Source organism: Podarcis cretensis (genome assembly GCF_951804945.1).
Source record: "Podarcis cretensis genome assembly, chromosome: 13".
Classification (NCBI taxonomy): domain Eukaryota; kingdom Metazoa; phylum Chordata; class Lepidosauria; order Squamata; family Lacertidae; genus Podarcis; species Podarcis cretensis.
Genome location: NC_137182.1, coordinates 2518875 through 2532974, shown reverse-complemented (window position 1 = coordinate 2532974; position 14100 = coordinate 2518875). Strand labels below are relative to the sequence as shown.

General features: G+C 43.2%; 1 protein-coding gene across 5 annotated transcripts in view; it reads left to right on the top strand.

Annotated features, from left to right (window-relative positions):
- ZPBP (zona pellucida binding protein) overlaps positions 1-10202 on the top strand; it is a 33680-nt gene extending 23478 nt beyond the window's left edge. For 2 of the 5 annotated variants that reach the window (XR_013832469.1, XM_079949948.1), the window contains one exon: positions 5154-5332. Coding sequence is in view for 4 of the 5 variants with exons in the window: in XM_079949948.1 (XP_079806074.1) it covers positions 5154-5189 (36 nt within the window). In the remaining variant the exon portion in view is untranslated. Of the gene's footprint in view, positions 1-5153; positions 5355-10013 lie in introns of those variants that run through there. The other 3 variants (XM_079949949.1, XM_079949947.1, XM_079949946.1) reach the window with 2 other exon arrangements.
- Positions 10203-14100: the final 3898 nt, after the last annotated feature.

Below are 14100 nucleotides of genomic sequence, written 5' to 3'. Positions count from 1 at the left end.
GTGTCTCCACAACGAAAGATTCAGACAGGAGAGCATATTTACAGCTTTATTTAACATAGTTCAGAACAAAGGAAAAACATGATTGCTTGCCTCCATGTCCAGGAAAACAGCCAGAGCAAAAGAGAAAGTTCCCAGCAGACAGTGCTGGATGTAAATAGGCATGTGATACACAACAATCATTCATGACTCTTTTAAGGTGGAACGGAACTATCCTAACAGTACTACCTCTTGTGCCCTGTGGAATAGGGAATTAACCTTAGGAATGAAGGGTCTAGCTGTAAGACCACCTTGTCCTGGTGGAAGATGCATAACTGGGTGTCCGAGGATTTGGGCTCCTATCTGAAACTCCTCACTGAAGTGATCACAACCAAAAACACCGTCTTTAGGGTTAGTAGACAGGTATCTGTTGTTGCCAGGGGCTCGAAGGGTGAGCCTGTTAAGGCTGTTAGCACCCAGTTCAAATTCTAATAGGGGAGTCTATGCACTACTGGTGGGTTTTTCTGGTTCACCCCCTTTAGAAACCTACGGAGCAGAGGGTGGGTATGAAGACAGAAAACTCCCCTTTGCATCCCAGGATGCTGCTCAGGGCTGCTGCTTGCCTCTTCACAGTATTGGTGCTGAACCCTTTATCCAGTCTCACCTGGAGTAATTCTAGGATGTCAATGACATCCGTAGCTGTAGGGTCCTTTTTACTCTGACCATGCCACTCTAGGTAGACCTTCCACATAGAGCTATATGTTCTATAAGTCGAGGCCATGTGTGAAGCCAGAAGTGTTTCTAGGACCCTCCCGGGCTCTTAGTCTTCAAGCAGTTAGGTGGAAAGGCTCTGGGTCGGAATGGAGTAGTCCTTGCCTGAGTACATGTCTCCTGTTTGGTAGTCACCACAGAGCTGGTCTGGAAAGATGCAAGAGTTCTGGGAACCATGGCCTCCTCGACCAGTGTTGGGTGATGAGGATAATCTCTGCTGCTTGATCTTCTGGATCATTCTTGGCAGGAGACTGAATGGTGGGAATGCATATAGGAGACCCATTGGCTGTTTTGTCACCAGTGTCCATGCCCTGTGTTCCCTGAACATTGTAATGTGACATAAACATTGCTGTCTCAGTGTTTTGTCCATGACTGGTTATCCAAAGAGCTGTGCTAGCTGCTGGAATACCTGAGGGTGTGTCAGTCTGTTTCTGATGGTTTGGTGGTTGAGCCAGCCTGCCTTTGTTTTCCACCCCAGTGACATGTTTTGCCTTCAGAGAAAGGATGTTCCCTTCTGCCTATTTGACCAGTCTTTTGGCCTCTTCCATCAGATCCCCCCAATAGTTCAAATATGCCTTGGCGGAAATATTGTCTGAATGTATCAGCAAGTGTATCAGCATCCCCTGATCATAGTTCCGAACTGCAGTATTGCCAAGTGTACTTCTCTCAGGGCCAGCCAGTTTACGCTCATGTTCACTTCTGCTCTGGATCAAGTTCCCTGAGCTGTGTGGCATTGCATGTGAGCTCCCCAGCCTGATTTGCTGGCGTTGGTGGTTATGACTTTCCATTGGGCATTCTGTAGGCTGACTCCCTTCATTAGTTTGGGGCCAGCTACCATTTCAGTTCTTGACACATAGACTTTGGAATTGCTTTCTGCAAATGGTGTGTTGATGTGATGTGGTCCCGAAATGGTAGGAAGCATGCCCAATCCACCAATCCTTTGGGCCAGGAGCATGATGTCTGCCTCTTCTGCCTCTCGTCTCTGTTGGCTTAAAGATCTGAGCTTCTAGATTTGTTCCTCTGTGAGGTGAAGACAGTATTTTTTTTGGAGGCTATCTGTACTCCCAGGTGAATTATGTTTTGTGGGGGATTCGACGAGCTCTTCTCCATGTTTAGCATGAAGCTGTGTCTTCCGAGTGTGTCCAGCGTACTCTCAATATCCCTCTGACATCTGTCTCTTGTCAGGGCCCAGATCAGAATGTTGTATAGGTATGGAGGTAAGCCCCTAATGCCGCCAAGACCTTGCTGAATACTCTTGGCATGGACATGAGGCCAAAAGATAATGCCCGGTATTGCAGAGGTAGATTTCTGTAGCAGAATCTGAGGTGTTTCCTTTAGCTCTTGTGTATGCGGTGTGTGGGGCTGTCTCTGATAGAGCTATGGAGGCCATCCAGTCCTCCCACTCTATCGCCTCTGAAATGGACTTCAGTGTCTCCATCTTGAAGTGTTCATACTGGATGTGCTTGTTGAGCCATTTGAGATCTAGGATCTTCGGCACCAGAAAAAAATTGAAGAAACTCCCACCCCTCTCCCTGCATAGGACATGCTTGATTGCTTGTACATTCATTAGGTGTTCTTTTGCTTTCATGTATGCCTTGTGCTTCTCTGCTTTCTGGGAGTGAGAATTGCCCACAAACTTCTCTCTTCTTGAAAACTGCAAAGGGTATCCTGAGGAAATCATACAGTTGATCCATCAGTCCAGTGTTGTCCTTGCTCACTTGTGGGCAAAGTGTAGGAGTCTCATCCTATCGGGGCTCCATTATTTGTTGCTTGGTGTCATTGAGCATTGCCCCCTTTCTTGGGGCCCTTGCTGAATCTTGCTGAGGCACTGTTCCCCCTGCCTGATCGTGTCTTGGAGTACCTGATCTGTCCCAATGTGAGCGGAAGGAGTTAGAACTCCACTTCCCTTTCCCTTGGCAGTGCTTTCTGTTTTGCCCCTGGTCTCCACCAAGACCTTCCCCAGGGCGCCCCCCAATAACTTGCCAACTCCAAAGGGTGAATTGCCAAGCCTTTCTTGGGAACCGGGATTGGCATCGCAAATGCGTAGATACAGATTCTGCCTCATGATTGTCCTGGCTGCCGTAACTCTGGCTGACATCTGCATGGCATCCCTGGAGGTGTTGGCTTGGAATGTAGATGCTATCAAAATCTAGTCTTTAATCTGCTTTATTATGTCCTCCTCGGAAGTTGATCTGTACAAAGCATGGTCACTCTGGTCATCTCTGAACTCTGCTAGGAGTGTCACATTCTGAGTCACATTTGTAGAAAATAATTTGGGAGAGGTAGCACCAAGATGTGTGGCTGGCCGTCTGGGAAGGCATTCTTAGCTCTGCCTCCTGAGGTGCTGGTCCCCCCTGTCTCCTTCAGCTTCTCTTTGGGTAGTTCCAAAATCCTCTTCGCCTTGGCTACCATGGATCAAAAGTATTCTGAGGTGAAAAGCCTACCCTTGGGTAGGGAGTGACTTCGATCTCCTCTGAAAGCTCTCCCTCCTCCTCTGAGGTATGATCCAGATCATCTGATGAGACCAAGCCTAATGCATTAGCCATCCACCTGCTATTCAAGCGGCTTTTTACTATGGCTTTGTCACTGCATGACCTGCAGTTTATCTGCCTAGGCTGCTTGTTCCTGTGTGGCCTTCTTCCAGTACTGGGACTGAGGATGAGAGGGACTCCCTTGATACTGAGCAGGTTGGTGATAGTAATGGTGAAAGAGATGAGTATGGGCTGAAAGGAGATGCCCTCTGTTGCCGCCTCCTTGAGCTGTGGGTTTTCCTTGTGCCCTTTCTTCCCCGCCCCCTTCTCTCCTGCTGGTTTGGGGTGGGAATTAGTGGGGGGGGGTGAGTTTGCCTGTGCTGGAGTGGAGGTTTGGGTAGCTGATGCCAGCTGAGCCACTACTATCCCCTGAGCCCCCTGCGTCATTATTCCTCTTACCCAGGATATGAATCTAGGAAGCTTCTCCCCTGGCCATGTGGATGCTGCCCCATTGGGTCCTAGGGAACATTCCCCTTCTGATGGCTGTGTCAGTGGTGCCTGGTACCTGTTTGAGTGGCCTTGGTAGCAGCTGGATCCTGTCTCCTGCTCTCCACTGCTATATCCACCAGCCTCCTCTGAGAGGGCACCCTCTGATGGTGGAGATGGGGTGCTGGGCAATGCCTCTTACCCCGTTCTCTGGCCTGTGGTGAGGAGGGAAGTGCATTGAGTTGGGTCCTTGGGGGCAAGGTAGGCCCGAGATGGTGCCTGCAGCTGTGTTAGCCAATAAGGTGATGGATATGGGCCACACTGCTCTCCTGCCTCTTGCTAGCCTCCTGATCTGCAGTTGGCTTGCAGGCGGAAGAAGACTCTCAGGTTAAAAAGCAGTCCTTTGGTTTTGTCAATGATAGAGACTACGGCGCAGGCTAAACATGCACACAGGAGCTCCCTGTGCTAAACAAAACAGCTGAGAGGTGGGAGACACATTTTCAGTGGAGCTGGTGTGTGTCTCTCCTGATCGCTCTGTCCTACTTTGCTCAGTCCCTCTTGACCCACAACGCTTCTGCTACTCAGAGAGAGGTAGAGCTCTCCCTTGCTCTTGCAGGCAGTCCGAGGCATGGAAAAGGGGAGCGTTCCAAAATTCCCCTGAGTCTGCTCTAGTGCCATCTCTGCGGCATTGAATTGAGGCAGTTGAAAAAGGGAAGCTAAAGGAGGAGCCAGGAGGACTGTAAAAGTAAATTAAATTCAGGTAGAATCCAAAGATAACCCTCCAAAAGGAAAAATCAGTAACGCCATAGAAAGGCAAAATTAAATCCAAGCAAAGAAGAAAGGAAGTTTTTAGGGTCGCTGAATTTGTTCAGCACTGGAGGGAAAAAAACCATCTGCCCATCTCGAAAGGCAGGGACAGTCTGGGGACCATGGGATGACTCCTCCCCCAGCAAGGATCTTCATGAGACCCTGCCTGCCTGTCCAGACAGAGGAGAGGAGTCGTCCCAGCGTAAAGGCTGTCCTCCAGGAGCCTCTGGGGAATCATGAGTGCACAAGGGTGGAAAGGAATGGATGAGCCTTCGACTTGTTTATGCAATGTCAAACTGTAGAGCTACCCATAACTAAAATCAATATTGTTTCAGTTAGTCATATAACACATTTATTTTTCCATGTGTGAAATTAATACATAAAAACAGGAAGGATAAATTTCAGATAAAATTTAGTTACAGTTAGAAGGTTATTTATTGCTGCCCCTTATGTTTTTCAGAGTAAGACTGAAACCATTGTAAATTTACCTTTAACAAATTATGTGTTATCTCAGACTATAGGAACTCATTGCACTGAATATAACTTGCTAGAATATCCGTACAGTACAGGATATCAATGTATTCTGTATTCCTATCTAGTTAGATAAGAAAAGTATTGCTTTTTATTTTCTCCCTCCCCAAGAAAACCATTTCTGTTTACTTCAGGCAAAAGACCTAATAGAGAAATTTTTTAGCCAGCAAGTTGAAGTTCTTGGGAAACGGACAGCACCGCTGCCTGAGATCTACTATATTGAAGGCACTCTGCAAATGGTGTGGGTTAATCGTTGTACTCCAGGTTATGGAATAAATCCTCTACTACATCCAGATTGTCCTAACTGTTGTGGTAGGTAGAAAGTATAACAATCTCCCAGGTTATAAATCTTAATTTTTAAGAAATACTTTTTATTTCAATGGAATTAGCAGTTGTCCTTTCATCATTTCAGGTAATGTAGTTCATGGGCATATGCTGGAGGTATTGAAAAATACTAATTAATTGCAAATATATGTTAATTACTAATTGGTTAATATGGTGCATTAGAATGTTGGTAGCCACTTAAAATGTGTCTGCAATTGCTGGCCTGTCTACAAAGTACATACAAATACATGGAATAAATACGCGAATGAGTGTGCAAACCTCAACCTCAAGTGAGATGTATAGATGTAGCCATTTAACTTGCTACATTCATACCCTTTTGAGTAGTGTTAGAATGATGCTTGATGCTGAAGAGATTGCCTGTCTCTGCCAAGGGATCTTGCATTATGCAAAATTCATTGTAACTGAATGCAAGTTTGGCTAGAAGACCATTGTGCTGAATACAGCAGTGGTTGTGTTGTGCTTATTGTATTGTATTTTATTTTAAAAGCCTTGATATAAGGCTATGAATTATGTCATCAGTATTGTGGTGAATTCCATCTGAATCTGTCCTTGAGAGTCTCATGTTCTGTTGGAGGTCTGCGGTATGGGTGCATTTCTGTCACATTTTAGCCAGTATAGACAGACTTTTAGGCTGAAGGTGCAGTCATCCAGATCTTGAGGGTTGAAACAGCACCATGGAAGCTGATGTCCCTTAAAGACAACTTAGGTGTAGTTTATTTATTGTGTAGATAAATGCTGTTTACCTTCTCAGCAGTGATCTAAATAAGCACCAGATCACCCATTCAAGTTCCCCCTGCTTGCCTTCTAAGAGACAGAAATTATGCTGTGTTCAAAAATGCAAGTCTTTGCAGATCTAGATCTTTCTCCCATTGATTTTGCTTAAGAATCTTATGAAATCTTATGTGAACTCTTGGGGCCAGTTAGGAAATAACAATCTTGGCTTAATAAATGAAGTTGATGAAGCAGAGAGTGATCATTGTACCTTTGTGCTCCTCCTTGCATTGCAATTAAACCCCTTTCCCATATTAATGTAAGTAGAAATTAACAAACCCTAGAAGTCTTCAATTCTAGCCTGTGAAGAAACCACAATACTAGCTCTTGGCTTTATTTAAGTTGAGTCTTATGTCTGAAACAACCCTTGCTATTAAGCTGAAAAAGGAGTAGAGAGTAGAAGTTAATCTTACTGGTTGATGTAGTGCTAAGTTTGCTCTGAAATATTAAAGGATTATTTCCTCCCTTAAAAAACAACTTGAAATTATCTAAGACTATGAGTTATGTCATCAGTATTGTATTACTGTACTGTATTACTTCCATTTGAATCTGTCCTTGAGTGTATTACAGTGGTACCTCTGTTTAAGAACAGTCCAGTTTAAGAATGATTTGGTTTACACTATTTCCGCAAAACCAGAAATAGTGTCTTGGTTTGAGAACTTTACCTCGGTCTAAGAACAGAATCTGAACGATGGAAGGGCACCGACGGCAGGGGGCCTCATCAGGGAAAGCACGCCTCGGTTTAAGAATGGTTTTGGTTTAAGAACAGACTTCCTGAATAGATTAAGTTCGTAAACTGAGGTACCACTGTACTGGATTCCTAGTGTATGCTTTGGTGTGTTATTCTAAAGTATTGCAACTTTAGTTGTACCAAAATAGCATTTATGTTTTGCTTTTGAGTTTTGTTGTTGCTGTTGAAAAGCACTTAAGGCATGTTGTTATATGTAAAAGGGACACTGTTGAAGTTTTTGTTCAATTGAATGAGGAACTTTTTTGAGCTGTGCCCTGTGTGGTTGTACATGGACTGTACAACTGTACACTGAAGTCTTGAAACAAATCATTTTAGGTCTTTTCACAGCTCTGGGCTGGGCTCCAAGATTGAGGGCTTATCCACACTTAGCTTTGTCCTAGACTTTCTAGGCTTTAAAGCTCCATGCCCATGCTCTTCTTTTTTTCCTTTTTCTTTGTCCCACCATTTCCCCCAGGAATTGGAACCTGCTTCTTTACCGCTGAATTGGAACAAACAGCAATTCAGGTTTTCCACGGGGAACATGGAGCTTTAAAGCGTAGGCCTGCCTGTGCCTAGAAACGCAGCACGGAAGGAAGTCTGAATGAGACTAGACAAAAGGAAGAGAAACCTCTCCAGTTCTCATGCCATCTTAAATATTTGAAAGGTTCTCCTCTTCCATACCATCCTTGGCACTGTATGGAGCAGAAATATTCAGGCAACTAAATCATAGAATCCGAGAATTCTTTGTTCGTGTTTAGTGTGTTAGCTCATATGACTCACTAAAGCCACACAACAGATTCCGCAAGCACACTAGTTTGCCTGAACCCGAGTCTGCCTTGGGTGCTGATGGGGGTGCTGTGTCAGTGAGGGAGCTGAACCTGCATCTTGCTTTCCTGTCCCTTCTTTTTAATCTTAAACCCTGCCCTTCTGAATATACTGTATAGCTTCATAGAGCTATAACTGTTAAACCAATTTAAAGGACTATTAGTTTAGACAGCAGCCTAGGGGGTCTGTTGCCAAATCTAGTTTGACTATTAAACTGCTTGAACAGTCTCCTGGTGGAAGGGCCTTGGCAATTAAAAGTCGTATTAAACATTGTGTAACTAGGGTTTAAACAAGAGCTGCAAGGGTCAAGATAGGGTGAAACTAAGCCCCCCTCCTATTATATGGCTGGGGGACCCCTGCTATGGATACTCTAAATACTTCATTATGCAGGTGCTGTTTGAAGAAATTCATATAGTGGATGCTGAGCAAATTCATCCCCTGCTGACCAATTTATTTAGAGCAACTGATGATTATATTATGCTTAAAGGAGTACATGGACCCCACAAATGTTATACTTCTTAAAACTGAAGTAGCCCATGATGAATGCCTATTTATTTCACTCTATGCCAAATAAGCTAACATAGGCAAATGTTCTTGCAAAAAAATAGTAGTAGTGATATTTATTTACTTAATTTCTAGTCTACTTAATTTATTTACTTAATTTCTAGTCAATGACAGGTGATTCCAGGGCAGTTATTTCTTAATGAAAACAAATGCTTATACCATAGTTCAATTCAATTGATTGATATAATATTAAATTTTCATTAAAATACCATTCAAATACTGTTTGGCAATGCTTAGTTCTAACTGGCCTGCAATATTTTGATCACTAGGTGGAGCTAATGCTATTTAATAAAAATCTACAGTATGACAAACAAGAGGCTAAGGCAGTGTATTCCTCTGAATACTTCAAATAACAGCCTGGGAATCTCGTGGAGAGAGTGCTTTCCCCCTCAGCTCCAGCTTGCAGGCTTCCTTCCCATTAGTATCTGGTTGGTCCCTGTGAGGACAGGGCCCTTTAGATGGGCCTTTGTTGTGATCCAGCCAGGCTCTTGGGCTCTTTTCTTAAATCTCAGTAAGTCCAGTGGAACCTACAAGTAAATATGGATAGTATATGTAATGTAACACCGTCCATTTCCTAGGAGTTATTTCCATACCAGCATTATGTCTGCACAGGTGTTAGTTTGCAAACTCTGGTTATGTTCTCATGTCCTAAAAATCACATACACTGAATATGGAACACATACAGGTAATGTGTTTTTGTTGGCATGAATGAAACTAGTAAATCTTGGTGACCTGCTGTTCACTTTTTGGGACAACTGATCAATAGGAGGAAATGCCACAATATTGAATACATAACACACAGGTTCTTGCTTGTCTTTTATAGACATTGTTGTTTCAGTATATTGAGAAATCCATGAGAATAATAGAAACTAGAATGAATAGAACTCATAGCATCCGTTGGGGCTATATGGTTCCAAAAGAGTAATTCATGGAGTTTGGCCTTCATTATCTCTCTATAGCATGTGTTCATGCCTTCAGAAAATCTGTATATGGAAACTGGTTTACACAAATCAATTCAGTTTTCCAGTCATGAAGCTATCACTGCAGCTTCTTAAAAATTAAATGGTTTGCCTAAAAGTAATTCAGAATATAAGGCAGGGATGGGGAGCCTGACATGGCCACCCTCATACGCCACATTTGGCGGGTGGGTGAGGCCATCCAGTTGTCAATTGCTTGATGTCACAGTGGCATCAGGTGATGATTGTAAGGACTTAAAGCACCACACAGGCCTTGCAAAGATCCCTGCATAGTGCTTTGGAGCACTGCTGATCAGCAGATTTGAAGTCATGGCCCATCAGCTGTTGGACTGACTTTTTGTAAGGATTGGGTGCTCAGTTGATTTCCTCATGAAGAGCTCAGTCACACGGTTGGTCCAGAAATGTCTGTCTGCCACACACTGATTGTCCCATATGGTGTCAAGTGGGCCTGCTTTGGGGAAAACAAACTTGAAGGCTCAGTTGGGACCCCTGCCAAGCCACAGTTGACCCACAAGCTGGAGCCTCCTCACTCACCCCTGACGCAAGGAGTTAACTTGGTGGCCATTTTGACCAGGATAATTTATTCCGACTGGCAGCATCTCTTTCCCAGCCTTGTTACTGGAGATCCTTTCTAGACATGGCAGAATTTGAAATTTATATGAAGAATTAAAGCAGAATGAATTTCAGAGTTTAAAAATCCTAACAAATACTCTATAAATGATTTTTTAAAAAATGATGGTTCAATGTGTTTGTTTACAGTGGTTTGCAGTCCAGGATCCTATAACCCTCGTGAAGGAACTCACTGCCTTCCATGCAACAAAAGTTTGGAATATGGAGCAACACATTGTTAACAGAATACCAGCATAGACCTTGTGCTATATTTAGTAGCACTGATGTACTTGATTTATATCTTTGTAATGCAAATAAAATGATTTTTTAAACTCCCAATTTAATTGGTATTAAATTTGCATTTGGTTGAATGAAGAATGGTATGAGATTGCTGCCAGAAAAACTACACCCTGTTTTGATGCCTCGGGCAGTTTCACATATTTTACATATTCTTAAGGGCAAAGGGATATGTTATTTTTACCAAGTTATCTTAAGACCTTTCTCAGACCTGTGTCTGATGTAGTAGATCATAGAATCATAGAATCATAGAGTTGGAAGAGACCACAAGGGCCATCGAGTCCAACCCCCTGCCAAGCAGGAAACACCATCAGAGCACTCCTGACATATGGTTGTCAAGCCTCTGCTTAAAGACCTCCAAAGAAGGAGACTCCACCACACTCCTTGGCAGCAAATTCCACTGTCAAACAGCTCTTTCGTCCAAGTCGTTGATAAAGATGTTGAATAAGACTGGGCCCAAGACAGAACCCTGTGGCACCCCAGTAGTCACTCTTCTCCAGGATGAAGAGGAACCATAGATGAGCACCCTTTGGGTTCGGTCAGTCAGCCAGTTACAAATCCACTGAGTGGTAGCATAATCAAGTCTACATTTTACCAGCTTCTTTACAAGAATATCATGGGGCACCTTGTCAAATGCCTTGCTGAAATCAAGGTAGGCTACATCCACTGCGTTCCCTTCATCTACCAGGCTTGTAATTCTGTCAAAAAACGAGATCAGGTTAGTCTGACATGACTTATTTTTCAGAAATCCATGCTGACTACTGGTGATCACAGCATTTCTTTCTAGGTGCTCACAGACTGTTTGCTTAATGATCTGCTCCAGAATCTTCCCTGGTATTGATGTCAGACTGACTGGGCGGTAATTATTTGGGTCCTCTATTTTCCCCTTTTTGAAAATAGGGACAACATTTGCCCTCCTCCAGTCTGCCGGGACTTCGCCTGTTCTCCAGGAATTCTCAAAGATGACTGCAAGTGGTTCTGAGATCACATCTGCCAGTTCTTTTAATACTCTTGGATGCAGTTCATCTGGCCCTGGAGACTTGAATACATCTAAACTAGCCAAGTATTCTTGTACTATCTCCTTAGTTATTCTGGGCTGTGTTTCCTCTGCTGAATCATTTGCTCCAAATTCTTCAGGTCGGGCATTGTTTTCTTTATTGGAGAAGACTGAGGCAAAGAAGGCATTGAGGAGTTCAGCCCTTTCTGTGTCCCCTGTTTGCATTTCACCATCTTCTCCTCTGAGTGACCCCACTGTTTCTTTCTTCTTCCTTTTGCTACGAACATACCCATAAAAGCCTTTTTTGTTGCTTTTAACCTCTCTAGCAAGCCTGAGTTCATTCTGTGCTTTAGCTTTTCTGACTAGATGATCCAACTGAGTGCATCCATATGGACTGAACAGAACTGGATCTGCTCAACCCTTATGCTTACCTTGGGCCATTCACTAGCACTCACCCTGATGAGCTTGAGACTTGCAAAAAGGCAGGATCTGAATCAGGCATAGGCAAACTTGGCCCTCCAGATATTTTGGAACTACAATTCCCATCATCCCTGTCAGCTAGGGATCATGGGAGTTGTAGGCCAAAAACATTGGGAGTTGGCCTGTGCCTGATCTAAATGCTGTCCATAAAGAAATAAGTATGAGGGGGAAATATGCTAGCAATGCATGTTCCCTAAGTTCTTTTGGAGAGATATAAATAGAGTGCAGATGTGGCAAGTAAGTGATAATTTTGGATATGGAGCCAAGGCTATTTTTCGTGTTGCTATGTACTAAAATTATGAAAGAGAAAGTTAGCAACCCTCCTGAAATTAGCTTAACGTAATTGTTGAACAATACAATTCATCTGTTCGCTGCAATCAATATATTCTGGGCTATAGGGCTCTGAAGTGTGCTGGTTCATCCCGCTATTTAAGTCATAATATGAAATGGCTTTTGCAAATTCTGTAAAAGGTCACTAAATAAATTCATGTGGAAATTATTGGCTCCTTCCATTGAAATAGAGATTCTTGTACATGCAAAAAAACAGTGAGTATATATGAACACAGAGATCTCTATGGAAGCAGTTTTGTGAAAGCTAGTTAGACCCAAAGATTGTTACTGATCTGTGTTGCTGGCATAGAAGACAGTGGAGGCGTGTGCCTTTGGGGTGAGGTCAAACTTGGGCGGTTAACGCAGACCTGGTCTGTCAACAGCCTAGTGCACGTCCTTGGGGTTCCTGCCATCCTCCATTCTGCGGACACCAAGCCCAGCGTAGACGTCACTGAGACGGGGGTGTGAACATGCTGGAATTGTGGGCTTGGGAGAGCACATCTTCGTTTGTAACACTGTCCTGCCATGTGATACCCTGATGCAGCACATGTGGAAGGCATTGAGCCATCACTTCTGATGGTTGTAAGTAGCCCATGACCTCCATAAAGCAGCGTGCTCAACACCCAAGTCTGATAGACCTATATTTTGGTATTGGACGTTAGCATCACATTCTCCCATGCCTTTTGGAGAGGTGAGTGATTGCCATAGGTGCTTTGCCAATACACTTGTGCAGTTCAGCCTTGAGGGAGGTTTGCTGGTCATGGTGGAGCCCAGGTAGACAAAAGCATCTATTGCCTCAAGTGTGTGGTCACCAATGCTGGTGTATGGAGTGCTGATGATGTTCTGACCCAGGATGTTGGTCTTCGTCAGGCTGATGGGCCTCTGATCTTGCTGAGCAATGTGAAGAGTCCTTTACGGCTGGCGAGGTCAAAGATCTGTGCTGCTTGTGAATCAGTGATGATTCTAAGGTGGGATGGTGGAGCTGTGACCTATGGGCCAAATCCAGCCCTCATCTAGCCACTTCATGTCATCCACCAGCCCCAGGCAAAATCAAATGTCTCTTCACATTCAAAAGCTGCTACTTCCTGTGACAAGATGACCTTGCTAGGAGTTGCTAGCAGCTAGGAAGGGCTACCAAGATCTCCCAACAATGGCACCATGCAAGAGGGACAAGAGGTGCCTTTTCAAGGTAAGCACTGGGTTCTCTTCCTCATCGCAGTGCTAAGACTGAGAAGAGGCTTAAATCTGCTGTGACCGGGCAGTTTGAATCTCCATCCCCTCTATGCATGTGTGCAAGTAGGTCCTTTGGCTGTGCTGATTACTAGCATGTGGCTCTTGGAGAGCTGGTCAGCTTTGAATATGAACCTCAGGCCAATAAAAGGTTAGCCACTCCTGCTCTGAGAACTGAAGCTCTCAAAATGGATGAATAATTTTATGTATAAATATATAAATAAAAACCAATGTGGCTTTGTAGCAGGAAGACAGATGTCTAGTTTAATAAGAACAGTGTTGAATAAAGAAGAAATAAGAAGAAATAAGAAGAAATAAATTGAAAGCTGATATAGTAGCATTGGATATTTTTAAGGCTTTTGACTGTGTAGAATGGCCAGCATTAAAAATGATTATAGAAAGCTTAGGATTTGGAGAATGATTTAAGGGATTAATAAATCAATTGTATTTGAGGAACAAGGCATTTGTTGTACTGAATGATGGGATAACAGAACAAATTACACTAGCCTGAGGTACAAAACAAGGATGCCCCCTTTCCCCAATTTTATTTTTATTGGCCATTGAAACTCTGGCCAATATAATTAGAGAAGATGGAAATATAAAAGGCATAAGCAGTAATGGAAAATAGAAAATAAGTTTATTTGCAGATGGCACCTTGCTAACTATAAAAAAATCATGGGAAAATATGCAGGTAATAAGAGACACATTTGAATTATTTTTGGAGAAATAACAGGGTTGCGAATTAATTGGTTGAAATCAGAGAAGATATTTAACTGATGAAGATGAAAAATGAACATTTTTGAAGGAAATAAAAATAGATACAATTAAGAAATGTAATAAATTAATTGGGAATAAATGTATCAAGAAATTCAGAAAATTTAGACCAAGGGAATCTTAAAAAGG